At 40.0% G+C, this 21,418-nt stretch overlaps 1 protein-coding gene across 4 annotated transcripts in view; it reads left to right on the top strand.

The window, feature by feature from the left end:
* Positions 1-9,857: 9,857 nt before the first annotated feature.
* Mindy3 (MINDY lysine 48 deubiquitinase 3) overlaps positions 9,858-21,418 on the top strand; it is a 76,439-nt gene continuing 64,878 nt past the window's right edge. For 2 of the 4 annotated variants that reach the window (XM_034510224.2, XM_076939498.1), the window contains exons 1-2: positions 9,859-10,173; positions 18,170-18,249. In XM_034510224.2, coding sequence (XP_034366115.1) covers positions 10,080-10,173; positions 18,170-18,249 — 174 coding nt within the window. In that variant the 5' untranslated portion in view covers positions 9,859-10,079. Of the gene's footprint in view, positions 10,174-18,169; positions 18,250-21,418 lie in introns of all 4 variants that reach the window. The other 2 variants (XR_013112290.1, XM_034510225.2) reach the window with 2 other exon arrangements.

Below are 21,418 nucleotides of genomic sequence, written 5' to 3'. Positions count from 1 at the left end.
ATGACCCCCCACTGAACCAGAAAGTTAATGATCAGGTACCTCTTCCTCCTCCTTCTCTAGTTTTTCCCCCGGCAATAGTCCAGCATCAACTTTGAGCCAAGAAAATTTTTAGTCTCCTGTACAGTCTCATGTTAGCTTTTCACGGCACTGACAAATACTTGAGAATTCAACTTAAAAAGAGAAACAGCTTTAGCTAACTCTTTAAGAAAGAGAGAGAGAGGAAGAAAGAAAAGGAGGGGAGAGGAAGGAAATGAGGGGGGAAGGAGGGTCTGGGGTTCTACAGTCCTTTTCAGGAATACAGTGTCTCATTGACCTAAAAATGTCCCATTAAGTTTGTTTCCTAAAGGTTCCACTCTGTCACTAAAGCACCATATTGATGACCAAACACATCTAACACTTTGGCCATTGGGACATTTAAAGTCTGAACTGTAGTAAGCTCCTACTTAACAGAACCAAGGCACATGAACAGACAGACTTGGGAAAGCCTCTCAGTTGGTAAATCAATATTTGTTTCCATGTGTACTGTTGTTGACTTAGCTCAAAGCTTGAAGAACATTATCTTCTGGCAATCCAGTTCCATCCAGATTCAGAGATTGTGTCCAACTGAAGTCGGTATTCCTCCTCCAGACTATGGAAGGCTGTGTTATCATGCATCTTAGCTCCATGTGTATTTACTGAATCCTTACAGAGAGGATGTGGTGTGAGGGTCTTATAGAGAGACAGCTTCCGGGAAAAATCATGAGAAGCTGTGGAAGAGGAAGACCCTAAACATCAAAGGCTCATGAACTGCAGAAATACCTATGAGAGAAGCTAGAGAAATGGTTCAGAGGTTAGGAGCATGCACTGCCTTTGCAGAAGACCAGTTTGGTTCAGAGTACACCCATGCTGACAGGTGGCTGACAACCAATTTCTGGTCTCCTCTAATTCTCCTTCTCCTCCTTCTCCCCCTCCCACCTTCTTCTCATCTCCTCCTCCTCCTTCTTCTTTGTCTTCTTAGTCTTTATCTTCTTCCCCTTTGACTTTTTCCTATCACCTTGTCTTATAGAATAGGACCTCTTTTACATTGCTAAACCTAAGTGATTTTATGGATATCCTCCTTTTTTTTTTTTTTTTTTTAGTGGTCAAAAGGGAAAGATGGGATGTGGTGGCATGTGCCCAGAACCTAGAGACCAGAGGCAGGCAGATCTCTGTGGGTCTGATTCTAGCCTTGTTCACACATCCATTGGTTAGGCCATCCAGGGACACACAGTGATACAATATACACCCTCTTTAAAACATAAAAGTATAATGTAAAATTAAAAATCTTCTAAGTTTCTCATTGAGTGTGACTTTGCCAATAGTGTTTTACAAAAATTCCTTGATGCCTGTGATAGAAGCTACAACTCATCGCTGATATTCCTCTCTCTGGGCTACTGTACATTATTGACAGTAAAATTGACAACTGTCCCTTTCTACAAAGAGTTACCATCGAACAAGTTACAGCTGAGTGCTTTAGACATCTGAGTTCATTATTGACCATCCCTATTATTTTATGGCCAGTGGCAAGGTAACACATCACAATGTGAAAGAGGCAACCAGTAGTTGAAGCTAAGATGGATAACAAAGACCATCTGCTTCATCAGGTCCAAGGAGATGCTGGCAGAAAGAAAATGATGAGCTCATCCTTAGTGTTTAGCATTCTAAAACAAAGTGTGAGATTTAAAAAAAAAAAAAAAAACAAAACAAAACTCCTTTGTAGCACCTAGTAAAAAATGGGGGAAAACTTTACATTTATTTCTTGCAATAAAAAATAAGACCACATAAAACCAAAAGTAAGCCAGAGTTTACTTTTGAGGCTAGAAAACTATCAGACATGGCTACACTAGGCAAGTGTTCTTCCTTCTTCAGTAACCTTATGGTATGGTGTTTGGACTCCAGCACAGCAAAATAGCCAAACTGCCAGGCAGAAGTGGCCATATCTGTAATGATCCTTTAAAAAAAAAAGTCTATTCTTTCTATTGATTCTTCAGTACTGCACTGGTCACACCAGCCAGTGCTGTTATGGGAATAACCGTCAAAGTCATTAACCTCCAACCAGAAGGCTGAATGCCACACAGCCCTTAATTATTCAAATCCCTAATGTTGAGAGACATGTTAGTCTGCTGCCCAAGTATCCCCAGCATCTGATGTTATTAATGTGTGAGCTTTAATTCATTTTCAAAAATAGCCACAAACATGGATAAGAATCCTCGAGGGCCATTTCTCAAAGGAGAGCCACATACTCCCGCCTGCACCTCCATCATGTTTGTACAGCATATTTCTCATCATCTGACCTTAAATGAAAAGCTTCCCAGAATAGCTGAGGTGGACCAGTGTCATCAAGAATCCTTAGAATGTAATGGAGAACCGCAGGAAAAGCTAGAAGAACGCGAATTTTAAAAGTCTCAGCTCATTTTTCTAACCCTCTTTGTCGATTCTGGTGGCTGCTATAACAAACCTCCTAAAACTGAGTGGCTTACAAACAGCAGAAACCCATTGCTTCTGGCTTTGGCGACAAAAAACAAGATCCAGACACTGGAAATGTGGTACAATTATTAAGGCCTGTTTCTGGCTCATAAGTGATGTAGTCATGTGTGCTTGGATGGAAAAGAAGAGCAAGTTCCTCGGCTCTCTTTCATGAGGATACTCTCGAGGAGAGTACCACCCTCACCACTAAAACTCCTCCAAACTCCGTCTTCTAATATCATCATTGTGTGAGGAGAGAACACTGTCAGATAAATTCAGACTAGGGAACAAATGATCATTAAAGTCACTGAACTAGCAGAGAAGAAGGTGGCAAGCCAGGAGCTGCAGGAAAGCTTTTTGGGCTGGAAAAATAAAGGAAATTAATCTGTCTTTAAAAAATATAATACTTTAAATTTTTAGAAATTATAATATATATATATCATTTCCTTCCTTCCCTTTTCTCTCTTCAACACCATCCATGAACTTTTTCTTTAATTGTGGACACATACATAGGTGTGTATATATATTCATACATACATATATGCACACACACACATATATATCAAAACTCTTCTCAAGCTCTTATCTTTTAAAATAAAGTTTGCATTAACAAACAAGCACTGTCAGCATGTCTATTGGTATCCTTCTTGCTCTGGGATTGTTTATGAAAGGGCCCAGGTAGGGTGGCGGTGAGGAACAATAAGAAAAGAAATGTGTGTGTGTGTGTGTGTGTGTGTGTGTGTTTATATGCACAGACATGTAGTTTAGCTGAAATTCTCACATTTGTGCTGACAGTGCTTTCCCTGGAGAGCTGCAGACTAACAAATGAAGCCTCCACCATCAGGGATGAGCCTTTCTATTCAGTTTGTCTTAAAGCCTGCAGAAAGCAGCATGCAACTGCTGCTGCACTGACTTGGTATCCCTACACGGACTTAGTCAGCCCTGTATTTCTCTTCACTTTCTGCAGTACAAGGGTCATAGCTTCCAGAAGTGCTCATGACTTTCCTGGCTAACTTCCAGGGCAGAGAGGCCCCTAATAAAGCCCAGCTTTTACCCTGTGGCTTCAGTAACTACTGGATTTTAGAAGTCAATGACCTAGTCTGTCAGCTCTGCTTCCACACAATGAGCTAGGCAGGACTGCCACTTTCATCCACATTTATGTTTCAGCTCTGCCCTGTCCAGCGCAGAAGGGTATCCTGGTTCTTGAGTTGTGGGCCACGCCCCAGAACCCAGGCTCCTGACTCGAGGTCTGATTTCCATTCAACCCCCGCCCTTCAGTCACCGGTGGAGGGCTTAATAAACAGACCTCAGGCCCTAGAGAGATTTACATACTAATGAGGTACCTGAAGGCCAGAAGGTGGAGCCAAATAAGCATTCCTCCCCAGCCCCTCCCCCCTTTTCCCCTCCCTATTTAAGTCAGGACTGCCCTGGGTTTTTCTAGGGGGTGCATCCAGATCCATCTACCATCCATTATGCCAATAAACCGGTTTTGGAAACCCAAGGACTTTCTTGTGTGTTGGGGCCCCGCTGTGAGGAGCCTTGGAGAGGCCTTTAGTGAGCAGTCGGGCCTAACTTCCAGCTGGAGGAACCCAGAGCACTCCCAGCCAACTGCACACAGCGTGGCATGCGGAACCCTGGGTTCACCAGCCATTTTTTACCAGCACTGCCCCTGTCCACAGAGATGCTGATCGTACATTTAAGAAGAGTTGTGTCTCAACTGGTTAACTAGTCTACCAAGTTCATCCACTCTGCTTCCAAAACGCCTTCGGAAGCTACCGAAACTCTGCACTGATATCAGGGTCTAATTCAAACTCTAAGCTTTCTGCTGGATGATTGTAGCCACTTCCAGACTCAGTGTCTGCGCTCCTCCCTGCCGGGAAACATTATAGAATACAAATATGATCGTCTCCACAGTTGCCCCCAACTTTTCTCGGGCTCCTGTTACTTTTAAAATAAAGTTTATATTAAGAACCAAGAAATATTAAACAAACAGAAGGAGAGAGTATATGATAAGCTTTATCAATGAGTGGAGGATGGGACCTGTATAGGATTTATTCATCTTATTGCATTGTAGGTTTTTGAAGGTTTTTTTTTTTTTTATTACTTATTTTAGTGTAATGAAAATACACTAACTTAGGACATAAGGACTCCCGCTGGAGACTTTTTTTTTCTCATGGTCATTTGTGAACAAATAGAAAGTGATAATGTGCTTCTTTGATTTGAAAGGAAACTTGGGAAAAAGACAAGAAAAGCAATTTAACAGGGTTAGGGGATTATAATGAATAATTCCCTTGCAATGAGATAGTACATAATATTATAAAAGTATTGAATAAAATTTTTTGAATAAATAATAATTTGTATTCCCACTGTAAAAGAAGCTCACAAATTAGATGTTATAATTAAAGAATAAGCAAGCCAATAAATAATTTATCATTAATTAAATATTACTTGATAAGATATGTGCTGCTAACTAAAAGTGTAAAACATAGAAATTAATAAATGCACTATAAAAGAAGTGACAAGGATATTAATCAGTGTCTGTTTCAGGTCTGCCTCCTGGAGTATAGATTAAAATTCAGAAAAAAAAAAAAAAAAAAAAGTCGCAGACCAAGATATATTTTCCTTTTCTCAACACACACTTTTTACATTAAAACTGCAAGAGATAAAATAGGCAGTACTTTACAAGGTGTGTGTGTGTGTGTGTGTGTGTGTGTGTGTGTGTGTGTGTGTTTGAATTGAGCTGAACTGACCTGAAAACCTCCTCCCTGAAGGTAAGCTCTCATGGTATTAGACAGTGCTAAGGAATGGAAGAAAAGCAACCAATAGTTCTCTAAGTAGTCCTGCAAAGCTTACAAATCCTAACACCGACTGGCCTGACAGGATACCCCAACACGGCCATTAGTGGCACTTTTATCTTGAGGGTAAACAACAGCACAAATATTAGACACAAGGTCCCCTCAGTAGGAGGGAATTTATGCCTCTTAATGTAAACATAACCAACCATCCTTGGTTGGAGAGATCATAGACTTTAGAAGAGAATTTTAACCACTATTTTTAATTTTAAATATTTATTCTTTTACCCACAAATAAGTGTAGCTCTTACTGCTCATCAACAAAGCTTCTTTTTGAGACATATGAAAATTATTACACAGACCCACAGCTGATCAAAATACAGAGACTAAGTGACCATAGAGTGCCCAGCTACAATAGACACATATGCAGTCAGTCCCTATATTCTTTAGGCTCATGCAAAATCACAGAAGGGGCAGAAGGACAGTAAGAGCCAGAAGATCAAGCTACCTGATGCTAAATGGTGTTATATGGACACAGCAGAGAGCTGTACCCACTAAATCACAGCAGTATGGCAGCCTACAAAAAATCTCTATAGTGACAACACTGGGGACTGGAGGAGTTTCACAAGGTACACTCCTTATATGAATACCTATAGGCAAACCAATGTCTGCTGAGAGAGGGAGAATCAGCTTTCTCTAGGGATGAGTCCTCCAATGCCAAGTAGTCACATGTGTAGCACATTAAATAGACTCATTGGGAGCTGTGCATAACAAGAATAAAAAGGAAGTCAGGGATTCAAGAGGAAGTCAAGAGGCCATTGGGGGAGCTTGAGAGATGGAATGGCAAAAAAGAAAAGATTTAAATATAGTGTGGTGGTTTGTCTGAGAATGGCTTGTGTAGGGTCCTGCATTTGAATACTTATACTCAAATGGTGGAAATATTTAGAAGACTTAGAAGGCATGGCTTTGTTGGAAGAAGTGTGTTAGAAAAGGAGGGTTCTAGAAGTTTAGAAGATACATACCATTTTTTTGTGTTCTCTCTGATCCTGCCTACACTGTAAGATGTGATCTCTCAGGTGTTCCTGCTGCCATTACTTTACTCCACCATCAGTGACTCTAACCTCTGAAACTGTCAGCCCAATTAAACACATTCTTGTATAAGTTGCCTTAATCACGGTGCTTTATCACAGCAATAGAAAGGCAACTAAGACATACAGTTTTCATGTATGAAATTAAATATATATATATATGTGTATATATATACACACACACACATATATATATATATATATATATATATATATATATATATATTTAAGTTGAACAAAGGCATGCTTTTAAAATATAGCCTTTTCTCTCTGTATTGGTAGATATCTGGCCAAATCTATGATATCTATTGTTATACTATTGGAAAAAAAAATATATATATGGTATAGTTTTAAGAGAAATTTGGACTTAAATTACACCTTCCCTTTGAGACATGTATGTCTTAAGAGTTGGCAAAGCTGGAATGTTGGTTTGTCACAGGAAGTAAAGTTGAGTCCTAACTTTCAATATGAATATGTTTCATTCCTTTGATTAATACTTATTATAATACTTCATGCATCTGCATAAAAAGAAAGTAAATAACTTTGCAATTGTAAGAATAACCACCATGGTCAGAGAGAGTTACAGATGAAGTACTATAAAATTTCACAAGTTAGTTTTAGTTTAGACTGCAATGACTGAAAAAAGCTTTATGTAAAATAACATGTATTTTCTATCTTATAAAATAGCTAAGATTCAATGTATAAAATTAGGTTTAAAAAAACTCTAGGATCAACAAAATAGCACATTAGTTGAATAGCACGGATTAGTTGAATAAAACGGATTAATGAGTTTGCTGCCAAGCCTGAAACATGTTTTCCATTCCGAGACACATGGCTGAATGAAAGCACACATTACCACAAGTTTTCCTCTTACTCCACATGTGTGCCATGCTATGCATAAACCCATATGTGCATGATAAAGGGAATACATAAGACTCATGAGGAAGGCCGCGGTCATGACAGGTATTTTTAGCAATCCCCTGGTACTACAGGGAAGAATGCTTAAGTAAGGAAAAATGTGTAAATTAAGAAACCCTTGTTTTCAAACTTGGTGATTTAAAATAAGAATTTATCTTAACTAACACAGGAGTACTGTTTTATAAGATACCTGTATTTTGACAAAGCTCAGGCCCAGTCCTTCTTTAAATTTTTTAAACTGATTTGGGACTGTTAGCCTATGAGTTAAAGGACTAGAGCATATTCATGGCCTTGAGTTTAATGTTAGGGTGTTTTCCCTATTTTATTTAGAAATAGCTGAGAGGAGTTAACAGACAACAGTCCAGGTTACCTTACATGGATAGTTGGTTTTCAAAATGTCAGAAATCCATAGAATTGATGTTACAAATATTTATATATTAATGTTCATTTTGATTAGAGACCTGTCTGCTCCTGACAGCTTCCTGTGGTGGATTCTAAGAAGAAATTGAGCATCCTTGGAGATACTCCAGTTGTGCGGTGACAGCCACTAGGCAAGAATTGCCTCTTTCCATCTATAGACAAATTACTGTCCAAAAAAGGACACACTTGCAGAATAGTTGACTGATTATATCTGCCTAGACAGAGTAACCAGCCCTTAATAATTCTGCATCACTAAGGTCTGTCAGATGATTTTGGGCCAGAAGGCTGAAGATTTGATGCTCCAACATTCGGTAGTATAGGGGCTTTCCAGGTGTTCAGCGGTCTCTATAAATTGGCTAAGTTTTAGAAGCTATGTTTAGTGCTTCCCATAATTTCAGTTAACTCAGTCATTCTGGATTTCTGACGGGGTTGAAGACCTATAGTCTCATAGCCAATCCTGGCTATTTACTTTGAGAGAAAAGATCTGAGTGGATGGTTTTCAGCTGACATTCATTCTAAAGCCAAGAAAAAAGCCAGGTTCAAAACTAAGTGTTTTAGTTAGGAGAGATAACAGAGGTTCTGGTTAGTCAACAAAATGATGGACTGGGTATTAGGATTATCTTGTACCTCACTGGTACAATTAGGAATAAGTATGCTCTAATTGTATTTTGAGAAAAAAGTTTTATTTTAACAGGAAAGGTGATATGTAGGAGGAGCTAAGGGGGAAGGAGTACTGAGAGGAAGAGATGGAGTAAGGAGAGGAGAAGATGAAGGAGAGAAGAAGCTAGGTGATGAGAGAGAAAAAGAGGGAGGGGGCATGGAGGCAGATGTTCATGGGTCTCCACCAGTCAAAGATAGTTCATATACCTAGGTTGGGTATTGGGTTACACTTCTGATTGAGCATTACCAAACTTATAAAGCCTTTGATTAACATTTTAAAAAATTGTATAAAAGCAAAAAGGAAAAGGGGGAATGGGATAGGGATTTTCTAGGGAAGGGAAATGGGGAAAGGGGATGGCATCTGAAATGTAAATAAAATGTAAATAAAAAATATCTGTATTTTGAAATCGGCAAACTATGCTTCTTGAAAAATCACTATATTAAATAGCAAAATGCCTAAAATGTGAGTTAAAAAATACAAAAACATTGGTGTTGCATCAAATTACCACAAAATATCTTAAGTAATAAAATATCCCTTGTTTTGTGAATACATTCCATATGCCAAAAAGGACTTGAATCCTTTACACACATTTTTTATTTTATACTTTATGATATGTAAAGTGTACGGCAATTGCTAGTGTAGGGAGCAACAAGCAAAGGTGAAGTGAAGCTAACTTGATAATTAGCATGGAAGAGTCTGGGGTTTTCATGACTCAGAACCTGACTTCCAGATAACTATTCCAAATACTGCATTCCAGAGCCCATCAAGCAAACAAACACCCCAACGCCCACAAACTTTTAAAATGCACATTTGCCCTTTCCATTCCCAATTGTCAAAGCCAACCACTGAAAATTCTTTTTTAAATGTCACAAATAGTTTTCAGACTAAATATAATGAAATGTTAATCCTTGAATAAAACCTGGGTCTTTAATCCCAAGTATTGCCAACATAGGCGTCTTAAATTTTATGAGATGAAATCTGTGCTATTTATCAACTGGTTGGTTTAGGTCAGCTAAGCCCCAGCTAGCTGTAAAATGTATAATTACACCTGTGCAGGTATTTTAAAAACAGGAATGTATTTACAGGTGTAACTAAGTAATGACTTGGTTGGATTTCTCAAGACTTATCAAGGAACTGTGGAAGGCAATTTGCAACTCAAGGGTATAGCCCATCCTCTTATAATTCTAGTTTGTGTATTATTCTATGTTTTAAAAAACCGGGTAATAGAATGAGAGCCTCAAAGCCTGCTACAAAAGTAGAGCAGAAATAAATCTTTTTAAAAAAGGAAAGAAAAAAGGTAGAACAGAGTCCAGGAGAGGAGGGGAATCTCTCAGCCCCTGGTAGGGCAGCGCAAAAGTCAATAGTCCAACTATCCCCAAACTGGACAGCTTCCAAAAGAAGTAGGAATCCACTAGTACTTGAGAAGCTCTCCCCACTTCCGCTTCCGGGGAAGAGATTTTTCCCCAGCCCTCCGCGGAGGCGGGGCTAAAGGAAGCCGGAAGTCAGGCCGCTTCCGGCAGGGGAAACTCCTAGTTGCGGCTTCGCCGGGCTTGACAGGCGCGGTCTCTGCCGTCAGTTCGCTGCCCTCACCTCTCTTGGCCTCCCGTTCGCGTGCGGCCGCCGCTGTCCCGCTGCCCTTTTCTCGAGCCTCCCCTTCCCTATGTTCCGGGACCGGAGTCCGAGAAGCAAAGACCCTCTTCTTGCCCAGTCCCCATCATGTCCGAAGTGACCAAAGAGCTGCTGGAGCTGGTGTGGGGCACCAAGAGCAGTCCCGGACTGTCGGACACCATCTTCTGCCGCTGGACGCAAGGTACCAGGGCAGGGCAGGGTACCAGCTCCAGCCGCTCAGCTAGGGCTCTGGGAGTCGGGCCGGGACGCCACTCTCGGTCCCCGTACCCTCGCTCCACCACCTCGCCCCGGCCCCATCACCTCGGGTACCTGGCGCTTGGCCCCAATGCCCTAATTCTTCACCCGTATCCGTGCTTGGTCCCAGTAACCACGCTTAGGCACTCGGGCCACCCGCGTTCTGTCCCAGCAGCCCCGTTTGGTCTTGGCATCTCAGCTTCAGCCCCTCTGATACCCTCACTCTTTCCCTGTGCTCGCGCTTAGTATCCCGGCTTCATTCCCTCTAGTATCCGCACTCCTCCCCTGTAACCAGACCTTGTTCCCAGTGCCCAGATTCGGCTCCTCAGCTTCCCGCACTCGCATTCTTTCCCTGTACCGGCGCTTGATCCTAGTACAACTCTGGTCTTCGGGTACTCGCACTCTGTCCTACAGAGCTTGATCCCAGTAACCCTGCTCTGTCTGACCACTCTCGGGACTCTGCTCTCAGTTCTAGATCGAAGTCTTAGTTCCGACAACCCGGCTCGGGCACCTCGGGTACCCTGCGTTAGGCTCTATTGCCATCGCTCTAGCCAGTCAGATACCCTGAGCTAGTACCCTTGCTCCAGTGGTTCTCAACCTTCTTAATGTTGCGACCCCTTTATACAGCTCCTCATGCTATGGTAACCCCTAGTTATAAAATTATTTCGCTACTACTTCATAACTGTACTTTAGCTACTGTTATGCGGCCCCCGAGGGGGTCGCGACCCACAGGTTGAGAAGCACTTCTCTAAATGGGTTTTGATGAGGAGAAGCCAAAAGAATTTGTGCCTCTGCCAGTCTAGACCTGCTGCAGGGGTGAAGGGGGGAGGGGCCCTGGGACTGCAAAGCGTGACACCAAAGAGAGTACTTCTGTCAGGATCATTACAGCTCCAGCCTCCAAGTGAGCTTTAAGTTACCAGTGTTCGGAATGGTTTTTGGAGGGGGGTTGGAAGGGTGGACATCCAGGTGACTATTGCCGGAAAGCAGTTTCAAGTTGTAGTTAATGTAGTTAGGTGTGGTGCTCTGGATGGAAACACAGTATTGCTCGCTGCAAGATTGTTCACTTGACCTCAAGCATCCGGAATTTTAAGACGGTGTCTGATATTGTTGGTTACATTCTTTAAAGGAATATGGATCGAAGCACTTCCTCTGCTAGTCTAATGATCCTCAGAGTTACTCTTAGAGGGCACTGATAAATGTTGCCGTGGTAGTCATTTGGGATTATGGGAGTAGTCATAGGGCACTGACTGACTGCATTAGTAAGGTGGCTTGCTTTTGTGGTCGATAACTGCATTGAACTGACAGCTGTAACCTCAGTCTTTGGAAAATAAGATGTAGGAAGAAAATGCTTAGCGGAGAGCAAAGTTACACTCAGATAGGTTACATTTGTGAAATTACATTCGTAAAGCTACTATGTTGCTTTGCTTCACTTGTTAAAATAAACCAACAGAGTAGCACATAGTTGCTAGTTTTTGATTGACCCGACAGTTTCAGTTAACTCGTTGGAAATCCATTTCAGCTAAAGAAGTATGCGGTTTTTGGTTTTTTTCTGAGCAATCCTTTTTAAAAGATTTATTTGTTTTTGTTTTTGTTTTTTTTTACTTAAAAATATATGTATGTGAGTGTTTGCTTCTTTGTATGTATGTGTAGCACATGCATACAGAGGCCAGAAGAGGCCTTTGGATTCCCTGGAACTGAAGTTATGTATGGTTGTGAGCCTGTATATGGATGTTGGGAATAGAACCAGAGTCCATTTCACAAGCAGCCAGTGCTTTTAGCCATCTATCCAGATCTCCAATTTTGTTTAAAGTCAATAAGCCTTTTAATAAAAGGCTTAAATTGAGCTTACTTTTGTTTTTGAAGCAGGGTCTTACCATGTAGCTTTGTTTGGTCTTGAACTCACAGAGATACACCTGCCTTGACCTCCTGGGTGCTGGGATAAAAGACAGTGCCATGTCTTGCTGCTCCAAACTGCCCTTTTTTTTTTTTTTTTTTTTTTTTTTTTTTTCTAGTTTGACAATTTGTTTTTGTTTCCATTTTCTCCTGGTCATTTACCTACCTTGTGAAAACGAGCTTTCACTTTTTTAGTTCACTGGCAGCACTCACTCTCTTCTCTTCCTGTAAACCACACTGGTGTCCAGAGCCCTGGAATGGCAGAGCAAACGTTAAGCACCTGCAGTGGTTATTAGGTCAGGGGACAGAGAGTCCTGGAAACACTTGAGTCCCTGAAGCTAGCCATGCAGGCATCTGAAGAAAGTGTTCCAGACACAGGCCTTCGCCCCTGTAAAAGTCTTGATGCCTATGTTCCCTGGACTGTTGGTTGGGGATCAGGAAAGAGGTCAGTGTGGCTGGAGGGGGCAGTGGGAAAGGGAGAGTAATAAATGTTCTAAAAGTAATATGGTCATATAAGCCATTAAAAGGACATTGGCCCACATTCTGAGTGAATGAGTCACTGGAATGTTTGGAGCAAAGGAGACAGAGGTTCTGTATTTAGGTTGATTTGGTTGCTGTGGTTGAGAGTGTAGACAGTGTCAGGTGGTCCCTGTTATAGCCCAGGAGGAAAGGTGGGGCAGATCAGGATTATTAGCATTGGAGACAGTAGGAAGTGGTCATGTTGACCATATCCCAGCAGAACCCAAATTGGGTTTTGTCTGACAGAAGTAGTATCGATCATACCGATGGGGACATTTGTTCACGAGTTCAATTTTCAGTGCTGATTGTGTAACTTAGTGTTTGGTAGACTCCCTGCAAAGGGCCAAGGACTTTTCTCTTTCTCTGTGTTTCTCTGCTGCTGCACAAAAGCTGTCATAGGTAGTGTAGGCACAGCTTTCCCAAAACAGCTTTTAAGAAGCATTTGGGGACAATGCTTTCCTGGCCTTAGTGTAGCTCTCCTCAGGAGCTCAGGAAGCACACTGTCCCTTCCTCCAAACATCTTGTTGTTTTATTACTTTACCTGAAGCTGTGGTGGAAACAAAGGTACTATCTATAGGAGCTTAACATGGGGATATCACTTTTTGTGATGGGGCAGGGCCATATTTGATTAAAATTAGATTTGGGAGTTTTCTAGAATAAGAGAGAGTCTTTATTATATAATATGAAAAACAAGATTTTTACCTTAATGAAAAGTGAGGAATCATTTAAATATAAAATGGCCAGCAAAATAGCTCAGTAAGGAAAGGTACTTGTCAACAAGTCTGATCCTCAGAACTTACTCACTCCTCCTCCACAGTTACACGCAGTACCAGGACTCCTTCCTTAGTCTCCTTGGACAAACAGTGAAGGTCTCTTGGCTCTAACTCTCCTATCCAAGTGCTAACAAGGCCCAGCCCAGCTTAGCAGAAGAGAAGGTGTGGGGACAGGTGGATCTGGATGGTATGGCCCCAGATTCTTGGCTTCACTTCTGTCCTAGGTCGAATTGACATTTGGTTGTGTTAATATGATAACCAGCACTTTTAGTTGTCATTTTCCATGTTTTCCCAGCCATCATATCCACGTCCAGCTTCCCACTCACTGTTATCAGGAGCTCCAGGGTGTTGTGGATAAACCTGTTTGGCATCAGTAGACAGTGGTTACACCTTAGCTGAGTCTCCCTGCTTCACTCTTCATTCCTGTGCTCATAGTCTCTCTCTCCTGGCGGCCTCTCTTCTCTGCCTTCTTTCTTCCTCGTCCCAGTCTCCCCTGAGACCCCTTACTTGATCAAGTCCCACCTCTCTTACCACCTCCCAATCACAGGCTCCAGCCTTTTTAGCCAATTGTTTTTAAATTGGGGCGCTAGGTTCATATAACAAAGGCTTGCTATACATGAGAATTAGCTCAGCTTGAGGCAACCAGATCTTGAAGTAGAGAATTTATCATTTGAACGCATAGCAGCAACAGATCAACCCCCAACAAGCTGCCTTTGTATATCCCAGAACCAGCATCCAGACAGGTCCTCAGTTCTTACCTCTTCATTCCCTCGATTCCAGCCAGTGGCTTTGATTTTTTTTTTGTTTTAGAAATTTTCTAAGATTTATATCCATTAGGCCACCAGCTTTCATGTTTCTGAGCTCAGGATCCCATTACACACTTAAAAATTAATGAACTTACATGAAGGCAGATAATGTCTTGATAGTGTTGTGAAAACTACTTTAACTTTAGGTAGGTCCCTTGCACCAGGCTCTAGCGCTATAAGTCTGTAGGGGTTGAGTAGCCACAGCTGACAACCTCTGGTTGGTCGGCACTGCTGCTGTGCTTCACTGCATCAGCACTCTTGTAAGATGGGTCTCGAATTTTCTTTTTCTCATATCAGTCACTGCATCGAACCCATTGTTCTCTGTCTGTCTGTCTGTCTGTCTATCATCTATTCATTCACTTTGTTTTGTTTTTTTGAGACTGGGGTGGCGGGGGGGCTGTGGAGGGGTCTCACTATGTAGCCCTAGCTGCCTGGAACTCACTAAGTAGACCCAGGTTGGGCTCAAACTCAGACTCCATTAGGCTCTGCCTCCTCAGTGCTGGGATTAAAAGCAGATGACTTTTTTTTCTCTCTCTCTCACACCCTTTATTCTTTTATCTTAGTCAAGTGTCAAAATAATTCTTCATCCTGCCACCCTCTTTCCTTCTCTGAAACTTATACAACAAATAGCTTGCTTCTGCTGTTTCTCCTGTCATTTCCAGTCTGGCTGTTCTCTGACTCTGAGTTTTCTTTTGTAGTATGTCTGGTGGCAAGCTCGATCCAGCTCTTAAGTCTTAGCACATGCCACAGCTACTCCTATTGTATCCAACTGATCTCTTCTGGAACCTCTGCTATCTCTGTCTTGCCTGTTTTTCTAAGCTGTTATCCTGCCTTGCTGATCTAGCCTCTACTCATTTTTAATGTCCTCAGCTTTATCATCTTTGCAGTGCATGTTGGCATTCACTGTACTGACCTGTTCCAGATGATTGTAGTTACTATAGTCTGAAAGCTTGTCCTGAGGTCCAATATCCCTGCTTCTACATGGTAGTGATGGCTGCTTTGCATGTTTGAAAGTGAACTGATTGTCTTCCCTTTACATTAACAAACAGTGAATATACAGCATATGGTGAAAAACAGCCATGGATACCTGTATAATAAATTAACATAAATATAGATTACAGTAAATGCTGGCTCTGTAAGGCATGGGAGAATACTTAGGTTTGCCAAGAAGTCTCTCTAAGGAGTTCAAATCTAAATTGAACCCTGAAGACTAGGAAGACCAAAGAGGAAGGAAGCATTTCCTGGAGAAAGAAGAGCAGCATTAATAAGGACTTCGTAGCCGAGAAGAAAAAGTAAAATGGGGGTCTACTGAGCTGGCCGATCTTACCATGCCTTTAGACCAGAAAAGGGAGTTAAGATTTTATTTTACTTGCACCAAGAGTCATAGGAATAGTTTCAGCACATTCTGAAATACTCTCCAGGCAGTCCAGATGACTAGGAGGATTAAGGAGATGATCTGGGTGGTGTGGTTGGAAGCTTTTATCAGTACTCTAGGGGAGAGGGCAAGTTGTCTGAACTGTAAGTTGATGCGATACAGCACACATTGGAGATGTGTTTTGGAGCCTTGAGCCCAAAGGAAGGAAGAAGCCTGAAAGATGAGTCAGAGTTTCTTCAGAAAGGGCAAGCATGTATTTCAGGCAGAAGGAGCATTATGTACAAAGGTGTGGTGGAACATACCTGTGATCCCAACACTTGAGAGGTGGAGACAGGAATGTCTGAAGACCTGAAAGAATCTCACCAGGGGGACTGAAGTCACTGTGCAAGGCCACATGAGGTCTTCAGATTCGGTGTCTGGTCTGTATTTGGGGATTTCTTGGTTACAGTCAGTAATGGAAGTTGAGGGAGTAAACGAAATTAGTAGGAATAGGTAAAACTCTGCCTATTACCAGAGAGAGCATACAGAAAGCCTAATCCCAAGTCCAGAGTCTGGGGAGCATCGGTGTTAAGAGGTGCTGCAGTGAGACCTGAAATAAACCAGCTAATGTGCTACAAAAGGACCAGAATGCACAAAGCCAGGTTTCTTCAGTGTAGGCCATGATTTTAGTTGATGCCTTGGGAAATTAGAAGAGCCTTTAAGAGCATCCTAGAGGGATCAACAATGGGCATCATTGGGAGAGTGAGCTGGTGCAACCAGAGATTTACAGTGAACACATCTGTGGAGACTTCACCGAGAAAGGTGGGTTGTTGCATACAGATGGCTGGGATAGGGCTGAGAGGCCAAGAGAGAGGGTGTATGGTGGATTTCTTGCTGGAATCACTGATTTTTTAAAAACTATTTGAAACATTTAGATGATGTCTGGAAGAGAGGTTAAAGGAGAGAAGCTCTGGATCTTCAGCTCTTTCTTTCTTTCTTTCTTTCTTTCTTTCTTTCTTTCTTTCTTTCTTTCTTCTTTTGTCTGAAGAAACATCTGAGACAACTCTCTTTTCTTCTATATAAAGCATGTCCTATTTCCATGCAGTAGTGCCATTAGAAAACAGCTCTTCCTCTCCTTAGGAAAGTAGCTTTGATTAGGTCAGTTACATCTCTACTGCACTCTTCAAAGAGCCTTCCTTATTTACATCCTTTACAAAAGCAGCAACCTTTATAGTCCTACAAGAACCAGAGCTTCCTCAGGCTCACACAGGTCTATGTAGTGTGTGCCTCTTCTTTTCCCTTTTGCCTATTCAAGCTTCTTTCTACCTCTAACCTGCCCTTCAACTGCATTCAATTTTCCTTCAATCTACCAACGGTTCCTGCTTCTTTTTCCTTTAATACTGATACTTCATTTGCTTGAATATTATTTGCCTACCCTTGTTTCCAAGCCAAATTACCCTGCCATAATCAGCCTCCAGTTCATCTGTTAATATTTGACTCAGGCAGAGTAAGTTGTTCCTTTCTGCATCCAGGACACCCTTCATTCTTCTGTTACATTAACATATGCTTTTAGTATTACCTATTTACATGTCTCTTCAACTGGATTATCAGCTCCTGTAGACCAGAGACTGTAGTGATCTTCAATATATTGTGAATTGCACATATAAGATCTGGTGTCTATGAAATATAAACAAACCCAGTGTGTTGTCTGGGTTGCTGAGTTTAACCATTACTGAAATTCAGTAGATCCATAGCATACTGGAATTGAAAGTGAACATTTTAAAAATAAGACTACTGAGGCTCAGGGAGACACTGTGATTTCCCCCCCAGGGTTTCTAGTGGATTCTCCTGACTTCCAAGGTATAGCATCTGCATACCTTTAGCTGCTATCGGTTAATGCTGATTAGGAATATTTAAGGTAGAGCCAACCTGTGAACACTTACTATCCATCATGCCATTTAGTTCTTAAATTACAGCATGTGACTCAAGCATTGAAATGAAGTAGGTAAATCTGGCTACCACCTAGCCCACTGTTCCCTTACAACGAGTGCTCTCAGTAATTAGCCTTAAAGGGGGAGGGGGTTGAAATGAACATCAGTAATAACACTGTCTGGAAAAGGGCGTTTGGATTTCTAGTCTTCCTTCAAGCAAATTAAAGTATGTAAAAGTAAGATTTAAGAGGTTAGAGGTGTAGCTTAGCACTGAGTATGAGCTTGGCAAGTGTGAGCTAATTTCATTCATCAGAATGAAATTAAATAAAAGTCAAACTTAATATCCTTTCATTATAGTTCACTTTACCTTTGCTTGATGTGAAATTGTGTGTGTGTGTGTGTGTGTGTGTGTGTGTGTGTGTGTGAGAGAGAGAGAGAGAGAGAGAGAGAGAGAGAGAGAGATTGTATAAATATTTTGGAGAAGAGGAAGTAGTTGTGTAACATTTTTCAGAGTCCTTTTGGCCTTCTGAAAGACCAAACATTCTCTCCAATAACTGTAGATACTTTGCTGTTGTGAAACATGACCTCAAAGCAAAGTACACAAACAATTCTTTTATAGATGCTACTGGAATTATTTTTAATCCTTGCTACTTGCTTTCATTTTTAGGGTTTGTGTTTAGTGAATCAGAGGGATCTGCATTAGAGCAGTTTGAAGGTGGCCCCTGTGCTGTTATTGCACCTGTTCAGGTAACATAGACTACTTTACCAACTCCTTAGATAAGGCACATGTTCGAAAGTTTAGCACTTGCCTTTGTTTTCTGATTGTCTGTACTCTATAGAACAACCACTTACACATAGAGTTCTAACTATCCAAAATAAAGATAAGTTCTTTATTTCAGAGCATGTGTAAGTCCTTACAATAGTAGCATTTTCACAGTTTTCAAGGAAAAGTAAGAGGTATACCCTGATTTTTAGAAGATTAGGAATTAGACATAAAGATTCCTTGTGTAATACAATGAACCTGTTGATCCTATAAGATCTATACATTTAAGGGGTATATTCATAGCAATTAGGCCTTTATCATTTATTCTGTCTACAAAGATGTTCCTAGAAAGTTGAAGATGGGTGAATGCTTTTATGGCCTAAATTTTTTAAGTGTTAAACACAAGTTAGCTTTATATATTATTTTGGGCTAAAGATTGGCCCTTTTATTTTAAGTAAGTTACAACCAGCTACAAACACAATTTAAAGAATATTTTTTCCTTTGTACAAAGAGTTTTGTGTTGTTTTCGAAATGACCTTGTTTTAAATCTTAATGTTTTTGAATTTCAGAACAGACTAGTGCCATAAACTGTTAAATTGCTGGAATCAACAGCTTCTGGTTTATTGTTATAAATGTGACTATCAGTGAAACTTCAAAGCTATTCATACTTTAAAATGTTTACTTAATTAGAAATGATGCAAATTACACACTAAACATGAAGGATACATTTCTAAACTCTTGATTACATAATACATTAGTTCCCAACATTGTCTTCCATATGTTAACGTCACTCAATTAAAAGGAAGTAGTTTTTCTTTTTCTGTAAAAGAAAAACCATCTCAGGAATGGAGAGGTGGCTCAGTGGTTTAGAACTCTTGTTACTCTTCCAAAGGACACAGACACATATGATGTACATACAAAAATGCAGGCAAAACATTCATACACATAAAGTAAATCTAAAAAAAAATAAAAAATGAAAAGCAGTCTGAGTTATTACAAAATATACCTCCATAGATCTTCTTGTTTTTATTTCTTCAAAGAATAAAGCAAATTTTTTTCACATTGGTAAAATTATTAAGAAAAATAAGAGTGTCTAAATCTTGCTTCAATGTGGTTAAGTATATAGAGTAGAAATTTAAATATAACAATTATAGAATGTTTATATATTCTGTGTGATTACATATACTTATATTATACTATACACCTACTTATATGTTATATATAATATTTATATTAAATATACTATTTATAATATATATAATATACTACTACTAATTATTATTATATCTATCTTCCTGAGTTTGCTGAGGCAACTTTTAGGTACCAGTAGGAATTTTGTCTGAATTTGAAGACCTTTGCCCTGTCATGTGTATTCCACTTAGAAACAGTCTCTATGGTCAGTAATAGTGGTATAGGATTGGAGTCCAGTGGGTATAGTTAAACAGAAGATCGATTATAGGCATTTAAAATTCAGTGTATATCAAAAACAAGCAAGGGATAACTTTAACATTAACATTTTCACTGCCTTGTTACAGACCTTTAACACAGTGGGTTTGCTTTGAGAAACATGCCAATATTTTCAATCAGTAAACTTATTTGTTTCTACTTAAGCATCAAAGTTAAGTCATTAAGAGTAATGAGAGAACTTAGTAAGTCAAAATATTAACGGTAACATTTTGAACTATTAAGTTTAGACTGTGATACTTCTAGAAAATGTACATAGCAATAGCATTAAACAGATAATTGATTTATTAAATAAGAATTTACCAAGATTTTTTAATACTGTGATAAAGGAACTCTGACCTGTGGGGAAATAAAATGAAATTTTATAAATACTACCATTATGACAAGCAGATTGAGGGGCAAATGATTTTAGGTCATCTTTTACCATGTGCCAGATAGATCCTTAAGAAACCACAGCATTGATGTCCCAATGCTCTAAGGAAAAGGATTACTTTAAGCTCAGAAAAAAATTCAATAAATTAAGGGATTAAGGTATTAAGGGATATTGTCTGTCTTTAACAGTGAATTAGTACAAATTGGGTAAGAAAAACACTATCCCCACAGGTCAAACGGGCATCACAAAGTAGTTGTTAACAGGCACACTGATGCTAGACAAGAAAAGAATAAAAACATTTGCAGAGTGCAGGCCAGTAAAAATCAAGTGGCAGCTTGATTCTATTTTCTTTTCTTTTTTAACTGTCTAGATATAAACTTGTCAAGGCATATGTTGGTGGAGTGGTACTGGCACTCTTGAATATTGCTGTCTAGTTCAGATTTGACTAAGGTTCTGTGAAGGTGTTGTAGACTGTGGTTAGAGTTATAATAATATAGATTTTTAATGCAATAATTTACTTCTGAGAAACTGTTTATAAATAACCCTTCATACAGAAAAAGTTTTCTTCATGAAGAAACTCATTTATAGTAGCAAAAGTTACAACCAACCTAATGTATTGTAACAAAATTTAAATGTAAACATAACAGATAAATCTTGGAACTTCATAAAAGTATTGATTATGGCTGTTGATTTCTGGGAAAAACAGAAAATATAGTGCTTAATGTATGCACTATAATGTCTTCTTCCAAAAGTAGTAATGAAGGAATGATGAAGGCAGTGTTATATGTCAACAGCAGTAGTGTTAGTGGTGAAATTAATACCCTTGCTTTACCTTCCAAATTTGTTCTGTAAGTAGTTACACAGGGAGTTAATTTATGTTGATTGTTGATGATAGCATGACTTAACTATAATGTTTGTTTTATCTCTGTGTTAGTACAGTAGGACTTTACTGTTGGGGTAGTCACATTCTTTGACTTGGTGGCCTATTCGGGGCCAGTTAGTATGCTTGAGTACCTGGTATGCACTTTCTCATAGAATCCTTACTGAAATCTTCAGTTTGTCCTAGCACTTTTGATGAATTGATTAGTACATCAAGACTCAAGCTTAGGTCCTTCTGACTAAAAGCAGTCTTCATCCTGCCTTCTAGTAGCATATAATGAGTCCTATAATACCCCTATTTCTTAAACTTACCCTACAGGGATTCATAGTCAGTAGGTGGAGCCCAAGAACCCACATTTAAACAAGTCAACTGCATTGTGCCTTAAGGAGGCACTGTCCTGTACCCCACAGCTTTCTATGTATGACATAGTAAGAGA

This window comes from Arvicanthis niloticus, chromosome 8, assembly GCF_011762505.2.
Source record: "Arvicanthis niloticus isolate mArvNil1 chromosome 8, mArvNil1.pat.X, whole genome shotgun sequence".
NCBI classification, from domain to species: Eukaryota; Metazoa; Chordata; class Mammalia; order Rodentia; family Muridae; genus Arvicanthis; species Arvicanthis niloticus.
The sequence above is the reverse complement of the archived record's forward strand: the minus strand, read 5'-3'. Positions and strand labels throughout refer to the sequence as shown.